We start from the raw sequence: 20,468 nt of genomic DNA on the forward strand, positions 1-20,468 counted from the left end.
AAAGCGTGTGCAAGCAAGGAGCCATACAAACCTGACTCATTTACACCAGCTCTGTCAGGAGGAATGGGCCAAAATTCTCCCAACTTATTGTTGAAAGCTTGTGGAAGGCTACCCAAAACATTTGACCCAAGTTAAACAATTTAAAGGCAATGCTACCAAATACTAATTGAGTATGTAAACTTCTGACCCACTGGGAATGTGATGAAAGAAATAAAAGCTGAAATAAATCATTCTCTCTACTATTATTCTGACATTTAACATTCTTAAAATGACGTGGTGATCCTAACTGATCTAAGACAGGCAATTTTTACTAGGATTACATTTCAAGAATTGTGAAAAACTGAGTTAATGTATTTGGCTAATGTGTATGTAAACTTCGACTTCAACTGTACAGTCGTGGCCAAAAGTTTTGAGAATGACACAAATATAAATTTTCACAAAGTCTGCTGCCTCAGTTTGTATGATGGCAATTTGCTTATACTCCAGAATGTTATGAAGAGTGATAAGATCAATTGCAATTAATTGCAAAGTCCCTCTTTGCCATGCAAATGAACTGAATCCCCCAAAAACATTTCCACTGTATTTCAGCCCTGCCACAAAAGGACCCGCTGACATGTCAGTGATTCTCTCGTTAACACAGGTGTGAGTGTTGACGAGGACAAGGCTGGAGATCACACTCTGTCATGCTGATTGAGTTTGAATAACAGACTGGAAGCTTCAAAAGAAGGGTGGTGCTTGGAATCATTGTTCTTCCTCTGTCAACCATGGTTACCTGGAAGGAAACACGTGCCGTCATCATTGCTTTGCACAAAAAGGGCTTCACAGGCAAGGATATTGCTGCCAGTAAGATTGCACCTAAATCAACCATTTATCGGATTATCAAGAACTTCAAGGAGAGCGGTTCAATTGTTGTGAAGAAGGCTTCAGGGCGCCCAAGAAAGTCCAGCAAGCGCCAGAACCGTCTCCTAGAGTTGATTCAGCTGTGGGATCGGGGCACCACCAGTACAGAGCTTGCTCAGGAATGGCAGCAGGCAGGTGTGAATGCATCTGCACGCACAGTGAGGCGAAGACTTTTGGAGGATGGCCTGGTGTCAAGAATTGCAGCAAAGAAGCCACTTTTCTCCAGGAAAAACATCAGGGACAGGCTGGTATTCTGCAAAAGGTACAGGGATTGGACTGCTGAGGACGGGTAAAGTAATTTTCTCTGATGAATCCCCTTTACGATTGTTTGAAGCATCCGGAAAAAAGCTTGTCCGGAGAAGACAAGGTGAGCCCTACCATCAGTCCTGTGTCATGCCAACAGTAAAGCATCCGGAGACCATTCTTGTATGGGCTTGCTTCTCATCCAAGGGAGTGAGCTCACTCACAATTTTGCCTAAGAACACAGCCATGAATAAAGAATTGTACCAACACATCCTCCGAGAGCATCTTCTCCCAACCATTCAGGAACAGTTTGGTGACGAACAATGCCTTTTCTAGCATGATGGAGCTCCTTGCCATAAGGCAAAAGTGACAATTAAGTGGCTCGGGGAACAGAACATCAATATTTTGGGTCCATGGCCAGGAAACTCTCCAGACCTTAATCCCATTGAGAACTTGTGGTCAATCCTCAAGAGGCGGGTGGACAAACAAAAACCCACAAATTCTGACAAACTCCAAGCATTGATTATGCAAGAATGGGCTGCCATCAGTCAGGATGTGGCCCAGAAGTTAATTGACAGCATGCCAGGGCGGATTGCAGAGGTCTTGAAAAAGAAGGGTCAACACTGCCAATATTGACTCTTTGCATCAACTTCATGTAATTGTCACTTTGACACTTATGAAATGCTTGTAATTATACTTCAGTATTCCATAGCAACATATGACAAAAAAATATCTAAAGACACTGAAGCAGCAAACTTTGAAATGTAATATTTGTGTCATTTTTCTCAAAACTTTTGGCCACGACTGTACATACATACAGTACCTGTCAAAAGTTTGGACACATCTACCTATTCAAGGATTTTTCTTTATTTTTACTATTTTCTACATTGTAGAATAATAGTGAAGACATCAAAACTATGAAATAACACATAGTTTAGATTTTAGATTCTTCAAAGTAGCCACCTTTTGCCTTGATGACAGCTTTGCACACTCTTGGCATTCTCTCAACCAGCTTCCTCTGGAATGTTTTTCCAACAGTCTTGAAGGAGTTCCCACATATGCTGAGCACTTGTTAGCTGCTTTTCCTTCAAAAGCACTCACAAACTTCTACAGATGCACAATCGAGAGCATCCTGTCGGGCTGTACCACCGCCTGGTACGGCAACTGCTCCGCACACAACCGTAAGGCTCTCCAGAGGGTAGTGAGGTCGGCAGAACGCATCACCCGGGGCAAACTACCTGCCCTCCAGGACACCTACACCACCCGATGTCACAGGAAGGCCATAAAGATCATCAAGGACAACAACCACCCAAGCCACTACCTGTTCACCCCGCTATCATCCAGAAGGCGAGGTCAGTACAGGTGCATCCAAGCAGGGACAGAGAGACTGAAAAACAGCTTATATCTCAAGGCCATCAGACTGTTAAACAGCCACCACTAACATTTAGCGGCCGCTGCCAACAAACTGACTCAGCTCCAGCCACCTTAAAAATGGGAATTGATGGAAATTATGTAAAAATGTACCACCAGCCACTTTAAACAATGCCACCTAATATAATGTTTACATACCCTACATTACACATCTCTTATGTATATGTATATACTGTACTCTATATCATCTACTGCATCTTGCCATCTTTATGTAATACATGTACCACTAGCCACTTTAAACTATGCCACTTTATGTTTACATACCCTACAGTACTCATCTCATAGGTATATACCGTACTCTATACCATCTACTGCACCTTGCCTATGCCGTCTGTACCATCACTCATTCATATATCTTTATGTACATATTCTTTATCCCTTTACACTTGCGTGTATAAGGTAGTAGTTGCGGAATTGTTAGGTTAGATTACTTGTTGTTATTACTGCATTGTCGGAACTAGAAGCACAAGCATTTCGCTACACTCGCATTAACATCTGCTAACCATGTGTATGTGACTAATAAATTTGATTTGATTTGATTTGATATGCTGAGCACTTGTTAGCTGCTTTTCCTTCACTCTGCGGTCCAACTCATCCCAAACCATCTCAATTGGGTTGAGGTCGGGTGATTGTGGAGGCCAGGTCATCTGATGCAGCACTCCATCACTCTCTTTCTTTGTCAAATAGCCCTTACACAGCCTGGAGGTGTGTTTGGTCATTGTCCTTTTGAAAACAAATGATAGTCCCACTAAGCGTAAACCAGATGGGATGGCGTATCGCTGCAGAATGCTGTGGTAGCCATGCAGATTAAAGGTGCCTTGAATACTAAATAAATCACAGACAGTGTCATGTATTCAGTATACCACCCCTACCTTGTGATGACACAACTGATTGTCTCAAATGCATTAAGAAGGAAAACAATTCCACAAATTAACTTTTAACAAGGCACACCTGTTAATTGAAATGCATTCAAGGTGACTACCTCATGAAGCTGGTTAAGCGAATGTCAAGAGTGTGCAAATTTGTCATCAAGGCAAAGGTTGGCTACTTTGAAGAATCTCAAATATAAAATATATTTTGATTTAACACTTTTTTGGTTGCTGCATGATTCCATATGTGTTAATTATGGATATCATAAGGTGAATGCACCAATTTGTAAGTCGCTCTGGAAAAGAGCGTCTGCTAAATGACTTAAATGTAAATGTTAAATGTTAATTTATAGTTTTGATGTCTTCACTATTATTCTACGATGTAGAAAATATTAAAAATAAAGAAAAAACCTTAAATGAGTGTGTCCAAACTTTTGACTGGTACTGTACATACATGCATAACATATACAAATAAATACACTGCTGAAAAAAATAAAGGGAACACTTAAACAACACAATGTAACTCCAAGTCAATCACACTTCTGTGAAATCCAACTGTGTACTTAGGAAGCAACACTGATTGACAATAGATTTCACATGCTGTTGTGCAAATGGAATAGACAAAAGGTGGAAATTATAGGCAATTAGCAAGACACCCCCAACAAAGGAGTGGTTCTGCAGGTGGTGACCACAGACCACTTCTCAGTTCCTATGCTTCCTGGCTGATGTTTTGGTCACTTTTGAATGCTGGCGGTGCTTTCACTCTAGTGGTAGCATGAGAGTCTACAACCCACACAAGTGGCTCAGGTAGTGCAGCTCCTCCAGGATGGCACATCAATGCGAGCTGTGGCAAGAAGGTTTGCTTTGTCTGTCAGCGTAGTGTCCAGAGCATGGAGGTGCTACCAGGAGACAGGCCAGTAGACGTGGAGGAGGCCGTAGGAGGGCAACAACCAAGCAGCAGGACCGCTACCTCCGCCTTTGTGCAAGGAGGATTAGGAGGAGCACTGCCAGAGCCCTGCAAAATGACCTCCAGCAGGCCACAAATGTGCATGTGTCTGCTCAAACGGTCAGAAACAGACTCCATGAGGGTGGTATGAGGGCCCGACGTCCACAGGTGGGGGTTGTGCTTACAGCCCAACACCGTGCAGGACATTTGGCATTTGCCAGAGAACACCAAGATTGGCAAATTCGCCACTGGCGCCCTGTGCTCTTCACAGATGAAAGCAGGTTCACACGCACATGTGACAGACGTGACAGAGTCTGGAGACGCCGTGGAGAACGTTCTGCTGCCTGCAACATCCTCCAGCATGAACAGTTTGGCGGTGGGTCAGTCATGGTGTGGGGTGGCATTTCTTTGGGGGGCCGCACAGCCCTCCATGTGCTCGCCAGAGGTAGCCTGACTGCCATTAGGTACCGAGATGAGATCCTCAGACCCCTTTGTGAGACCATATGCTGGTGCGGTTGGCCCTGGGTTCTTTCTAATGCAAGACATGGCTAGACCTCATGTGGCTGGAGTGTGTCAGCAGTTCCTGCAAGAGGAAGGCATTGATGCTATGGACTGGCCTGCCCGTTCCCCAGACCTGAATCCAATTGAGCACATCTGGGACATCATGTCTCACTCCATCCACCAACGCCACGTTGCACCACAGACTGTCCAGGAGTTGGCGGATGCTTTAGTCCAGGTCTTGGAGGAGATCCCTCAGGAGACCATCCGCCACCTCTTCAGGAGCATGCCCAGGCGTTGTAGGGAGGTCATACAGGCACGTGGAGGCCACACACACTACTGAGCCTCATTTTGACTTGTTTTAAGGACATTACATCAAAGTTGGATCAGCCTGTAGTGTGGTTTTCCACTTTAATTTTGAGTGTGACTCCAAATCCAGACCTCCATAAGTTGATAAATTTGATTTCCATTGATCATTTTTGTGTGATTTTGTAGTCAGCACATTCAACTATGTAAAGAAAAAAGTATATACAGAAAAATTCAACAGAAGCTATTTGAACCCAGTATGGCACAAAGAGAAGATTCATGTGGTAGACAGTGGCTTGTGAAGGTATTCACACACCTTGGCATTTTTCCTATTTTGTACAACCTGGAATTAAATTAGATTTTTGGGGGGTTTGTATCATTTGATTTACACAACATGCCTACCACTTTTAAGATGCAAAATATTTTTTATTGTGAAACAAACAAGAAATAACACCAAAAAAAATCAACTTGAGCATGCATAACTATTCACCCCCCCCAAGTCAATACTTTATAGAGCCACCTGTTGCACCAATTACAGCTGCAAGCCTCTTGGGGGTATGTCTCTATAAGCTTGGTACATCTAGCCAATGGGATTTTTTCCCATTCTTCAAGGAAAAATTGCTTCAGCTCCTTCAAGTTGGATGGGTTCCGCTGATGTACAGAAATATTTAAGTCATACCACATATTCTCAATTGGATTGAGGTCTGGGCTTTGACTAGGCCATTCCAAGACATGTAAATGTTTCCCCTTAAACCACTCGAGTGTTGCTTTAGCAGTATGCTTAGGGTCATTGTCCTGCTGGAAGGTGAATCTCTGTCCCAGTCTCAAATCTCTGGAAGACTGAAACAAGTTTCCCTCAATTTCCCTGTATTTAGCTCCATCCATCATTCCTTCAATTCTGACCCATTTCCCAGTCCCTGCCGAAGGAAAAACATACCCACAGTGAAGCACGGTGGTGGCAACATCATGCTGTGGGGATGTTTTTCCATCGGCAGGGAGGGTGTTCTCGAGGTGGTTAAAGGTGTTAGGTTTGCGACAGACATGGCATTTTCCTTGATGGCTAAAAAGCAACATTTTAGTCTAATCTGACCAGAGTACCTTCTTCCATATGTTTGGGGAGTCTCCCACATGCCTTTTTGTCAACACCAAATGTGTTTGCTTATTTTTGTCTTTAAGCAATGGCTTTTTTCTGGCCACTCTTCCGTACAGCCCAGCTCTGTGGAGTGTGCGGCTTAAAGTGGTCCTATGGACAGATACTCCAATCTCCGCAGTGGAGCTTTGCATCTCCTTCAGGGTTATCTTTGGTCTCTTTGTTGCCTCTCTGAGTAATGCCCTCCTTGCCTGGTCCATGAGTTTTGGTGGGTGGCCCTCTCTTGGCAGGTTTGTTGTGGTGCCATATTCTTTCCATTTTTTAATAATGGATTTAATTATGCTCCGTGGGATGTTCAAAGTTTCGGATATTTTTTTATAACCCAAGCCTGATCTATACTTCTCCACAACTTTGTCTCTGACCTGTTTGGAGAGCTCCTTGGTCTTCATGGTGCCGCTTGCATGGTGCCGCTTACATTCTAGACGGTAAGGGATCCTACACATGGGAGGAGATCCTGGCTGGTAGGGATCGCCTCCCATGGGAACAGGTGGAGGCAGCCAGGAGAGTGGAGGCGGCAGGAAAAGGGAACCGGCGTTACGAGGGAACACGGCTGGCAAGAGGCAGCGAGAGGCAGCCCCAAAAACATTTATTTTTTTGGGGGGGGGGGGGCACATGGGGAGTGTGGCTGAGTCAGGTAGGAGACCTGAGCCAACCCCCCGTGCTTACCATGGCGGGCGTCGTATTGGTCAGGCACCGGTTTATGCGGTGGAGCGCACGGTGTTCCCAGTACACGCTCTTAGCCCGTTGCGCTACATCCCAGCTCCCCGCCTCTGCCGGGCTAGGGTGAAGATCCAGCCAGGGCGGTTGGTGCCAGACCTGCTCTCCAGACAGCCAGTGCGTCTCCTCGGGCCAGGATGTCTCCCGTGTGTCTGCACAGCCCAGTGCGTCCTGTGCCTGCGCCCGCAAGTGCTGGGGTAAAATCACCATCCAGCCAGGACGGGTTGTGCAGGTCCTTAGTTCGAGACCTCCAGTGCGCCTCCACGGCCCGGTCTATCCTGTGCCTCCTCCGAGGACCAGGCTGTCTCTCCGTCTCCTCCCTCCAGGTTCGCCCGTCTGTCCTTGTTAGTTGCCTGGATGCACTATGTTGGCTTCACGTGTCGTTTTGATATTTATTGTTTGGTAAATAAATAAGTATGTACGCTCAAAACGCTGCGCCTTGGTCCACTCCTTTAAACGGCCGTGACACTTAGTGGTGATGCAGACTCTGGGGTCTTTCGGGAACAGGTGTATATATACTGAGATCATGGAACACTTAGATTGCACACAGGTGGACTTTATTTAACTAATTATGGGACTTCTAAAGGTAATTGGTTGTACCAGATCTTATTTAGGGGCTTCATAGCAAAGGGGTGAATACATATGCACGCACCACTTTTCTGTTTTAGTTTTTAAAAAATTTTCTTCTTCAAATTTTTCAAAACAAGTCCTTTTTTTCATTTCAGTTCACCAATTTGTACTATTTGTGTATGTCCATTACATGAAATCCAAATAAAAATACATTTTAATTACAGGTTGTAATCCAGCAAAATAGGAAAAACACCAAGGGGATGAATACTTTTGCAAGGCACTGTACACAATCTATTTACACACATACCATTTACCACATAGAAGCTAAATATGTTTATCATTGAATTATACTGTAGGTAGCCCTTTTTCTTTTATTCCAGGCTTAATCTAAATATTCAGCAAACGGAAATACACAATGGACAAAATCATTTCAGTTTCTAAATAAAGCTTGATTTGATTTGATATCTGGCAGGATAGATGGGAAAATATTGATCAAATGTCATCACTAACTTACTGTATTTTTCTTACTCTCTCTTTCGCTCTCTCTCCTTTATTTCTCTCAGAGCATGCGTGGGTGTGTGTGTGAGTGTGTGTATGTGTGTGATGACAGAATGCTGTGGCCTCTTAGCATCTGATATATCGGCAGCATATTTCATAGCAGATATTAATCAGAGTAAACAAAGCCAAGCTAAAACACATCACATAAATTACTGTGACATTATATCAACCTGTCTCATACTGGGCTATCACTGTATTAAAAGTGGTGTGTGTGTTTGTATATGCGCGTGTGTGAGGGTGCGTGCGTGTGCGTGCATGTGTGTGCGTATGTGTATTAAAAGTGATGTTGCCTCAGCAAATTATATTTTTTTCATCCTCTACGAAGCGTTGGGTCAAGCAAAGAAGGTTTCAAAGTTAAAAGGGCCTCGAACTGATTACTAAATGTTTTTAAGGTGTGTGTGTAAGGGGGGGGGGGGGGGGGGGGGGTTGAAGACAATGACTGCTTTCATTAGGTGGACAGGGGAGTACCCTGTCCAATGTTCTCTCTCCTTCTATCTCATCTTCCCTCCCACCCTCTCTCCCTCCATCTCTCTTGTTGATACACACCCCACTGAGACACTGAAGTTTTAATTTACCTGTCAGGCTCCAGTGCATCCCTATCTAACACACACACACACACACACACACACACACACACACACACACACACACACACACACACACACACACACAGTAAGGCTGGTGTCTTTCTATGCTTTATATAGACATATCTAGTGTTCCTTTGTCTGGTGACAGGTGTTAAATCTAGATCCATCTGCTGCTGTTGGTATTGGTGTATAGACTATAGAGGTTTTTGAGGCAGAGTTTGGCACAGTGTTGATATATCTGTTGTTTGGTGTTGATGTACATGTATCTGTCTGTCGTTTAAATTGATCCCGGAGATTTCTCAGAACAGCGAGCTCACATTTTCTGGCAGCAGATAACCCACCTTCCTTAAAGCTTCTGGGCAGGCACTTTTTGGCAGTCAATATCCTCCCTCTCCTTTCCACCTCTACATGAAAGCCAGTGTCTTGGTGGGAGATCGGTGTGTATCAGATCAGCTGAAGAAGACAGATAATGAACACTTTTATCTTTAAAGGTCCAATGCAGCTGTTTAAATCTTAATATCAAATCAATTCTGGGTAACAATTAAGTACGTTGCTGTGATTGTTTTTAAATTAAAATGGTCAGAAAGAAACAAATTGCTCTTTAGCGAAGAGGAATTTCTCAAGCAAGAATTTCACTAGCTGTCTGGGAGTGGTCTGAGGGGCCTAATTGGATGAGCCTAATGGGAGGGATATGTAGCCTAAAAATGAGCTGTTATTGGCAGGCAGAGCGGTTTGAAACTCTCTTTGTTATTGGTCTATTAACTTATAACCTGCCTGGTGATGTCGCAAGACAAGCCAAAACTCCATCCCACCAAAACAGGCTGAAATTTCATGAATTTCTTTGAAATTGCTCTTACAATAAAAGGACATTATCATCCTTTTCACAATTGCACAGTATTAATCCAACCTCATAGTGTGGAAATATACAGTACTGGTCAAAAGTTTGGACACACCTACTCATTCAAGGGTTTTATCTTTATTTTTACTATTTTCTACATTGTAGAATAATATTGAAGACATCAAAACTATGAAATAACACATATGGAATCATGTAGTAACCAGAAAAGTGTTAACAAATCAAAATGTGTGTGTGTGTGTATCCTCCCTGTCTTTGTCACACTCTCTGTGCTAATCACCACACCATCTACCTACATCCCCATGGGCATGGCGGGGCATAGGCCCTACTCCCACTACGAGAGATGAAGGAGAGTCTGAGGAGATTTCTACTTTTCAATTCACATTACATCCTTGCCTTACTTTTCATTGTGGCTGACAACACGACATTCTTGGTCCACTGCTCAAATTGACCATAAATATCACAGTAGCCACTAGCTAGTCAGTAAGCACAAACTATGTGTTACAAATTATCTATATCGTATGTCATGCTTTATAAAGGGTTCATAAATGTGGCATAACTGTGTGGCATATAACCATCCACCATGTCAAATATGACATAAACCTGTTATTTATAAAGGGTGGCATAAGCACCCCTTAATAAAGGCCTTATAAATCATATTAAGTTGAGGCTTCACAAATAATTTATAACCCTGTCATTCATCTTGGTAGAGCATTGCAATGCCAGGATATTGGGTTTGATTCCCTTACGTAAAAATCTATTCACGCATGACTGTGGAAGTCTGCTAAATTGTATATATTATATTTCACTAAAACATTTCTAGGATGGCCCAACCTCTTTCCCTCTTGGGTGCATAGTCAATATTGGACCTGACCTCAACTTCCCCTAAAATGGTGTGTTGCAGGATGACACACACTCTAAAGTGCAGTCATGCACAGAAAAAAACGTTGGGACTTTCAATTACAATGTTTTGCCTACTTCTGTTTTTTTTTCTGGTTTACCCATTTTTTTGTACACTTTTTGAGTAGAAAAACAATTAGATTTTATGTGTTCACAACAATTCTTACACGACATCAGGGGATGGCTTTTGAGGTCTGGGAAAAATCTAAGAAACTTAAAAAATACATTTTTAAAAAGTGTAGTTGCCATTAATTCAGTGAGCATGCCCTGCATTGTTGTTTGGTTAGCGAGTTTTCTGTAATGCAGTAAGAGCATATGATGTGATTCGGGCGCCAATGGAATGTGTGAAGTAAAAGGCCAGCAACACTCCGTATTATTCAGAGCCCATGAAATGACACCATACAGTGCATTCGGAAAGTATTCAGACCCCTTGACTTTTTCCACATTTTGTTACGTTCTAAAATTGATTAAATTAATTGTTTTCCTCATCAATCTACACACAATACCCCATTATGACAAAGCGAAAGTTTTTTTACAAGTTTTTTTTTGTACCTTATTTACATAAGTATTCAGACCCTTTGCTATGAGACTCGAAATCAAGCTAAGGTGCATCCTGTTTCCATTAATCATCCTTGAGATATTTCTACAACTTGACTGGAGTCCACCTGAGGTAAATTCAATTGATTGGAAATTATTTGGTAAGGCACACACCTGTCGATAGAAGGTCCCACAGTTGACAGTGCATGTCAGAGCAAAAACCAAGCAATGAGGTGGAAGGAATTGTCCGTAGAGCTCAGAAACAGGATTTCACACTGCATGAGGCAAATGGTGGTCACACCAGGTACTGAGTGGCCTCTACCTTTTTTTAAGGTATCTGTGACAAATAGATGCATATCTGTATTCCCAGTCATGTAAAATCCATAGATTATGGCATAATGAATTGATTTAAATGGACTGATTTCCTCATATGAACTGTTACTCAGTAAAATCATTGAAGTTGTTGCATGTTACATTTATTTTTGTTCAGTGTATATTGTATTATACAAGGGCTTATTTGGAAAGGGAACCTAGGTCTCAATATGTCTTCCCTGTTAAAATAAAGGTTAAATAGAAATAAAAAAAGGTTCTATTTTTTAATGTTATGGCAGCCTATTGTAGCATGACTACTTTTGGTCTATCCCATTACCCTTTGCGAGATACGAGGCGGAATCGACACACTATCTGATGCAAGACAATGATGGAAGTAATTATATAAAGCAAATTGCGACTGAAAATGTTGATCATTCCCAGGGGAGTTGCATCTTGCCTGGACATCAGTGGCTCAGTGCAGTGAAGCAAAAACAAAAAAAATCACTGTCAAGATTTAAACCTACGGCGACAATTTCAGAATGTAACAGGCTTTTACTACAGTTTCAGGTAAAAACTCAATAAAGCAAGTCTTAAAAATAAGGAAAATGTCTGTACGTTTCAGCTGTTTCAAAAACATTACTCTGCTATTCTTTTTAAATGTACTGAAAGAGTGTTGGCTCTCAGACAATTCTGTTTACACTATCCTGCTTAGCAACTGTCGAGAGAGTGTCGTGCTCTACCTCCGGAGATAGCGGTCGAGAAGTGACAAGTTCGCAAGTTTAAATTGAGTGTACAAAACATTAGGAACACCTGCTCTTTCCCTGACATAGACTGACCAGGTGAATCCAGGTGAAAGCTTTGATCCCTTATTGATGTCACTTGCTAAATCCACCACAATCAGTGTAGATGAAGGGGAGGAGACAGGTTAAAGAAAGATTTTTAAGCCTTGAGACTGTTAAGACATGTATTGTGTATGTGTGCCATTCAGAGGGTGAATGGGCATCACAAAAGATTTAAGTGCCTTTGAACGGGGAATTGTATTAGGTGCCAGGTGCACCGGTTTGAGTTTGTGAAGGACTGCAACGCTGCTGGGTTTTTCACACACACCAGTTTCTCATGTTTAGAATGGTCCACCACCCAAAGGACATCCAGCCAACTTGACACACCTGTGGGAAGCATGGGGGTCAACATCTCTTGAACGCTTTCAATACCTTGTAGAATCCATGCCCCGATGAATTGAGGCTGTTCTGAGGGCAGAAGGGGGTGCAACTCTATATTAGGAAGGTGTTCCTAATGTTTTGTACACTCAGTGTATTTTTATTTAACTAGGCAAGTCAGTTAAGAACATATTCTTACTTTCAATGACGGCCCAGGAACAGTGGGTTAACTGCTTTGTTCAGGGGCAGAACGACAGATTTTTACCTTGTCAGCTCAGGGATTCGATCTTGCAACCTTTCGGTTACTAGTCCAATGCCCTAACCACTAGGCCACCCTGCCGCCCCCTAACCACTAGGCCACCCTGCCGCCCCCTAACCACTAGGCCACCCTGCCGTGTGTGTGTAGCGGAGGATATTTTTGCGAGAAGGTAAGTGTGAAGAACCTCATAGCGTAGAGTAGGCAGGGACATAACGCACTGCAGCTACCAAGAGGTCATTGGACGTCAGCTAGGCCCCTGGCGTGACACACACGCACACACACACAGTTCTTAATTAAAGGTTGTGTTTATTTTCTCACACCGCAGTAGCTGTCCTCTGATTTGTCTTTTAGGGGTGTTTGTGTGAGTGTGTGTGTGTGTTCTTGTGTGATAATGTGTAATAATGTGTGTGTGTGATGTCTCCTACCTCGGAGCTTATTGACATCTAGCATTTCAAGAGCAATTAGAACAATTTTCCGCTTGAATTATGGTTTACACGACAGCGTTATGGGTCAGTGTTACACAGAGTTTAATAGGAACCTCAAAGCAGAGAAAGGCATTCTTTGACTGGGCTAGCTTTGTTGAATAAGACAAATACATGCCATGATGTAAACGCCCTATAGTCTCAATACAAAACAATATAGTACACTTCTTTTTGGCATAGTAGTTCTGTTTTTAATTAGTCAGCTGTCATCCACTGACGTTAATCAGATGTTTGCGTGAGAGGTTGAGTTACACAAACAGATTGAGTTATTGTTCAGCCCTGAGTGTCCCTCCTCTATGGTTACTTTTGGTTGTGTATCTATTTCCTCTGTTTCTGTTCTGTAGGATCTTCTATGTGTCTCATGACTCCCAGGACCTGAAGATCTTCAGCTACATCGCCAGAGACGGACAGAGTAACATCTTCCGTTGTAACGTCTTCAAGTCCAAGAAGAAGGTGAGAAACCTAAACACACTTTCTCTTTTGCTCTCTCTCGCCTCTCTTGCAGGGTAAGGTTATCCACAGTCCCATTGACTGCCAAGTCCAGTAATGTGTGCTAAATGTAGCAAAGGAATTCACACATTTACACTCACTCTATCTTACCCTCTCACACACACACACACGCTCTCACACACTTTCACTCGTTTCCCCCCCTATCAACTATGCCAAGCATGTGCACACACACACACACACACACACACACACACACACACACACACACACACACACACACACACACACACGCACAGCCTTTACACTGATATTCACAGTGATGAAGTGTTATAGGCCCATGGCTGTACTGTATTCTACCTCAACAAGACCTGCTCGTATTAGAGACAGAGAGAATAGGGAGTTCTTTTGGTTTCAAGTTATTTGTCTCTTGACGCACGGATCCCTTTAGCGGGATCATTTTCGTAAACAACCGCTGAATTGCAGAGCGCCAAATGATTTCTTTTTGTTTTTTTATAAAATATTTTCATGAAATCACAAGTGAAATATACCAAAACACAGCTTAGCTTGTTGTTAATCCACCTATCGTGTCAGATTTTGAAAATATGCTTTACAGCGAAAGCAATCCAAGCGTTTGTGAGTTTATCGATCACTAGACAAAACATTAAGAACACTTAGCAGCAATGTAGATTGGTCACGAAAGCCAGAAAAGCAATAAAATGAATCGCTTACCTTTGATGATCTTCGTATGTTTGCACTCACGAGACTCCCAGTTACACAATAAATGTTCCTTTTGTTCGATAAAGATTTTTTTTATATCAAAATACCTCCATTTGTTTGGCACGTTATGTTCAGTATTCCACAGCCTTAGGCAAGTCATCAAGGCTTGACGAAAATTCCATATAGTATCCGTAAAGGTCGTAGAAACATGTCAAACGTTTTTAATAACCAATCATCAGGTTGTTTTTAACATCAATAATCAATAATATTTCAACCGGACTGTATACTATTCAATACTGGAGAGAAAGAAAATGTCGAGCAACCTGTGTCGCGCGCAGGAACTAATGGAGGGACATCTGTCTATCCACTGACGTGTTTTGATAAATCTCACTCATTTTTCAAAATTAAAGCTTGAAACTATGTCAAAACACTGGTCACACCCTGAGGAAGCCACAGGAAAATTAATCTAGTTGATATCCCTTTGAATGGAGGATAGGCAAGCAATGGAACAGGGATTTTTCAAAATAGAAGTCACTTCCGGGTTGGATTTTCTCAGGTTTTCGCCTGCAAAATCAGTTCTGTTATACTCACAGACAATATTTTGACAGTTTTGGAAACTTTAGAGTGTTTTCTATCCTACTCTGTCAATTATATGCATATTCTAGCATCTGGACCTGAGAAATAGGCAGCTTACAATGGGAACGTTATTTTTCCAAGCATAAAAATTCTGCCCCCTAGCTTCAAGAGGTTTTAAAGGAATTCACAGATCAACAGTGAAAAAGGCCAGACACCACAAGTCAAACAGCATGGTAGAACATTGAGATTGTGAACCTGTAAATCCTTAGAGAATTTCCATTACCATTGCACACAGACACACCTCTCCACGTTTGGTCCAGTTAGCCCATTAAGATATCTCTCTCTATCCGTATCAGTGATGCCAACTTAGCAATTTTGTTGCTAGATTTAGCAACTTTTCGGACAACCCTGGCAACTTCGTATTTTAATCAGCACCTAGCAACAAATTTAGACACTTTTAAAAATGTATTTGGAACATTTAGCAACTTTTGAAAAGTGACTCAAACGCTAAAATGCACACATTTTCCCTCTAAATGACACAACAACCCAAAAAATCTCTGTCACACACTTAGTCACAACACACGTGCCTGGCTGCAAAAGTGCATTGTGAGTGACGTCAGCAGCAGGCGCTTAGCTTGTGCACAGGCAGTAGCAGGCCAGCAGCAATTTCAGCAAATTGCAAATCATTGTTGGCTAACTGCAGCAGCAGTAGTATGCGTTCGACGAGACAACCCCAATGAATATAGTTGGTCACGAATGTTTGATCTTGAACAGAACTTACAACATCAATTAGCATGTCAATCAAAATTGTACACAAAAGAGTGGGAGTCTATACCTGAATTTAAATTGTGGCTGAAGCCAGTAATTGGGGCTGATTGTCGGGCACTGTGCGTACTTCAAATCAGATATGCTTGCAAAAATGTATGACATCAAAAAACATTGTGCTACAGCAAAGCATATAAATAAATCAAAACCATACAACCCCGCAACGCAGTCTACATTACCACAGTTGGTTAAGAAAGTGGATAACTGCAAAAGCGCAGAAGCTACTATGGCAATGGCCATTGCGGAGCATTGTTCGCTGCTAGCATGCAACCATTTAGGTATGGCTTGCAAAGCTGCCTTTTCAGATTTTGTGGCAGCAACAGACTTCCAAATGCACCGCACCAAGTGCATAGAAATGATTAGGGGAATACTGGCTCCTTATTTTCTCAAAAGTGTAACATCAGATGTGGGGGATGAGAAGTTCAGTCTCCTTTTGGATGAGTCCATTGATGTCAGTGTCTCAAAATACCTGGGTGTGGTGATTCAGTATTTCAGTGCTAAAAAAATAACCGTTGTGTCCATATTTCTCGGGCTGGTTGAATTGGAGGGGGGCAATGCCAGATCAATAGCAAAGGCGGTAGTTGAGTTTCTTGAGAAGTGTAACCTTAAAAAATAGAATCTTCAGGGTATTGGCACTGATAATGCGTCCGTGATGACTGGGGTGCACAACGGGGTGCACAAGATTCTAAAGGAAGAATGTGCATTGCCCAATTTGGTACTCATCTGCTGTGTGTGCCATTCTTTATAATTGGCTGTCAGTGCAGCATCCAAAGAAACCATCCCTAGGAGCGTTGAGTACTTAATGAGGAAAACCTACAACTGGTTTTTGATTTCCCCAGAACGGCACGAGGCGTACAAAGCATTGTATGCCACCATTAATTGTGGCCAGAAACTCCTGCGGATCAGCAAAGTGTGTGCCACACGTTGGCTATCAATTGAACCTGTGGTAACTCCTATATTGAGCCAGTGGGAAGAACTGAAGCTCCACTTTGAGTTGACCAAGGCCAGTGAGCATTGATACATGGCGGATGTGCTCCACGCATGTACATGGACAAGACCGACTATGTCTACCTGACATTCTTGAAATCAACCCTGTCTGACGTACAAGTTGCAGTGAAGTCATTTGAGGGAGAGCAAACAGATCCTGTCAAACGTTTTGACAATCTGGTACACCTCTTAACATCAATTTGCAGCAGAGTAGTGGCAAAAATATGGCAAAAATGTATGTCCTGAAGGATGCCATTGATGGACATCTCAGTCCATCACCATTCCTTGGGTACCTTTTCGAGAGCACGGTGTACCAACTCAGTCTTGCGCCAGAGGACAAAAAGGTCATTCGGAGACAGTGCATCAACTACATTGTTGCTTTAAGCAAGGAGCTGCAAGCAAGGCTCCCAGACAACCTAGAAGCCTTGCGAAAACATGGCCTTGTTCAGGGTTAAGGAAACGCTAATGCACAATAAAGGCACCACTGAAATTATTAAAGTAGCTGAGCTACTGGGGTACCAGCCCTAAACAATTGATACAATTGTTTCCCAATGGAGAAACATCCATCTGTTTAGGTGGGACTCAACTGAAAATACAGTCGAGTTTTGGAGTGAAGTGTGTGACTACACGGACTCTTCCAGGTCAAATCCATTTGAAGAACTGTGCAAAGCTGCACTTGCTGCCCTTTCCTTGCCACACTCAAATGCGGAGGTTGAACGGCTGTTCAGCCAAATGAGTGTGGTCAAGTCAAAGTTAAGAAATAGAATGTCACTGCACACTCTCAACTCCATACTCCTGGTTCAGTATGGACTGAAGCTGGCTGGTGAAACCTGTTACCAGAATAAACGACCAAGTGAAGTTCTGCAGCAGTTTGGCACCACAGCAGCATAAAGGTTTAAGGCCGCTCCATCCTCTTCTGCTGGTTCCAGCTCCGTGACAATGCAGTTGGACAGTGAAGATGAAGAGGATTTCCTTGCCAATCTATGATTCATCATATTTACAGTACGTATGCAAGGAGTGGACTTTCTGGAACTATCGGAGACACACAGCTGATGGTGACAGTGTGCACTGCAGTGTCAATGAGAACAGTGGCAATATCTGGAGGAAACCATTGAGCAGCTAGCCAGCCAAGCAGCACAACAACCTGGAGAGAGATGCTTAGTGCACACATCATTATTTGGGTTAAGTTGCTTGTTCAATAAGATACCATATATACCTTGTTATTAGCTTGTACCTATAATTGTTGATCAGTTAAGTAGCATGTTAACTAACTACCAATACACTGCTTCAAACTATAATTGTTCAGAATGTGTAGGTTTACTAGTTAAAAAGAAAATTTAAAAAATGTAATTGTTCAATAATGTGTAATGTGTAAATGTTCAATAATTCAATGTGTTGTGTTTAAAAAAATAAAAATATCTAATCATATAAAATGTGTTGTGTTTATCTTACTTTTACAAATAAAAATATGTGATAAAAAACAAACAAATCTAAACTAACAAATGTCAAATCATATTTTTCACAGAGATGCCCAGTCAATTTGAGAAACGTTATTGTGTATTCTATGTAATGACGCAGTTTTACGTTATTAGGTATTGACGTCATCACGCAATGACATCACAATGTAATTTAGCTACTTTTAGCAACAAATCGACCTGCCCCTAGCAACTTCCCCCGAAAATTTGTTGGCAACACTGATCCCTATCCCATTTTCTGTTATTGTCTCTCTCTCTATTCCTCCCTCTCCCTCCATTCTCCCGGACCCTCTAAAGTTGGATGTTTTGGTGCCGCTAGGGCAGTTCAGACAGCTGGTTGATTACTTATTTTACTGAGGAATGTTTGTTTTTCATGATCGTGTTTTGTAAGTTACTTTTCATAAATGCTTTATTGCATTGGAATTGTAAATATTTTGAATTTGTATGATTGTGTGCAAGGCTCTCTTGTAAAAGAGGCCTTGGTCTCAATGGGATTTCTCTTTTTAAATACATTTTAATAAATACAAATAAATTCCTCCCTCCTCTCAAGCTGTCCTCCTGTGGACAGTTTAAGGCAGAGTAATTAATGAGGCTATCTCCATCACAGACAGTTAAACGAGGGGGAGACCTGCAGGGAGAACCCATTAGAGACCAGAGGCCTGGACTAATGGGAGACTGACTTGTGTGTGTCCCTCCTATCCATTGCCAGTTGCCACTGTCTACCAGTCTCAGATACAGGGCCCTGGCACGGGCCAAGTGGCATAGCTTTGGGCATCCATCACCCAGGAGACTGAGCCAGCAGGTGGCTAACATTATTTGACCATGCAAATACTCACCAATCTGGCTACATTTTCCAAATTAATGAATCTGATAATTCATCTTCAAAGACATCCTCTTAGTCATTCCCCTTGCCATTGTTCAGAGCAGTCACAGTTGCACCCCAGCCCTGTCTGTTTTAATGACTGTCTGAAAAACTGTTGAGCCATAATGGTTGGTAATATGCAGGCTGAATTGGAGGGAAACACCTTGACTCAGAACAAAGGCTTGGCAGTTAGAGAGACCGAGAGAGTCATTATGCCACACTAACATTAGGGGGCTGTTCTATTGCTGGTCCTTTATCTGGGTTTACAACTCTAACGATGCTAACGATGGTAGTACTGCTGGTACTTAATCTGGGTTAATGACTAACAAGGCAAATGGTGCTAACAATCTTAGTGCTGCTGGTCCTTAATCTGGGCTACACTCTTCCAAAAAATAAAATCCTTATAGAGCCAAAAAGGGTTCTGTCGCTTGCTTCACATATGGAAACCCTAAAAGTTCTTCACTGAACCAAAATGGTTCCATGTAGAACACTGAATGTTGCCATTTATTATGGCTACTATTAATAAATAGTAACATATTTAGCTAAGAATATAATTTCATAAACAATTCAATAATGGACTAATAATACCAGCATAGTTTTATAATGTATTGTCATTATATGCAAGCATAGTTTGGAAATATGCACTGGTGGCCAGCAGAGAGACCTCAGAGATCTCTTTGTTTGAAAGATGGCCCATGTCAACTCTGGCTGACTTCAATACAATGCATATTTGTCCATTAGTTATAGAGAACAACAAAAATGTGTCTTCTGCTTCGTTCTCAACCCCCCCAAACAGCACACCTCACACATAGAGTTGAGATTAGCACAGGTTCAAGCTACAGTGCAGCGCCCCTGGATGGAGAACATGCTGTGGGGTTAAGGACCTTGCTCAAGGGCCCAACGGTAAGGGAATGTTTTGAGGATGTGAACCCAGCAGCCCTCCAGTTGTGAGATCAATTCCGCCTATTTCTTTCCAGCGCCTGGCCCAGAATTCGAACCGCCCTCAAGTCCAACTCCCTAGCGGCTGGGCAGTACACTATGGGTTGTTGCCTGACTGGTTCCAGAGAAGAAGGAGAAAAAAAACAGTTAATCTGCCAAAATGAAGACATCATTTATTATAAATATTTTATGCATACCTCCTCTCAGTCAGTAAGTTTTCTAATGGCCTCATGAAACACAGTCCCTTCAATTGACTCTATACTGAAATAAAAGTATCAATTAGCTAATTGCCAATGTCAGGCTGGGTCTATAGCTCTATTTGGAATATTACATAATAACAAATAATTTGTATTAGCTGG

At 42.3% G+C, this 20,468-nt stretch overlaps 1 protein-coding gene across 1 annotated transcript in view; it reads left to right on the forward strand.

Annotated features, from left to right (window-relative positions):
• Positions 1 to 20,468, forward strand: part of LOC129869606 (carboxyl-terminal PDZ ligand of neuronal nitric oxide synthase protein-like) — a 186,690-nt gene that overhangs the window by 104,412 nt on the left and 61,810 nt on the right. Inside the window, exon 5 of the mRNA XM_055944152.1 lies at positions 13,623 to 13,731. Within this exon, the coding sequence (XP_055800127.1) occupies positions 13,623 to 13,731 (109 nt within the window). The remainder of the gene's footprint in view (positions 1 to 13,622; positions 13,732 to 20,468) is intronic.

The sequence above is a fragment of the Salvelinus fontinalis genome, chromosome 14 (assembly GCF_029448725.1).
Source record: "Salvelinus fontinalis isolate EN_2023a chromosome 14, ASM2944872v1, whole genome shotgun sequence".
Taxonomy (NCBI): Eukaryota; Metazoa; Chordata; class Actinopteri; order Salmoniformes; family Salmonidae; genus Salvelinus; species Salvelinus fontinalis.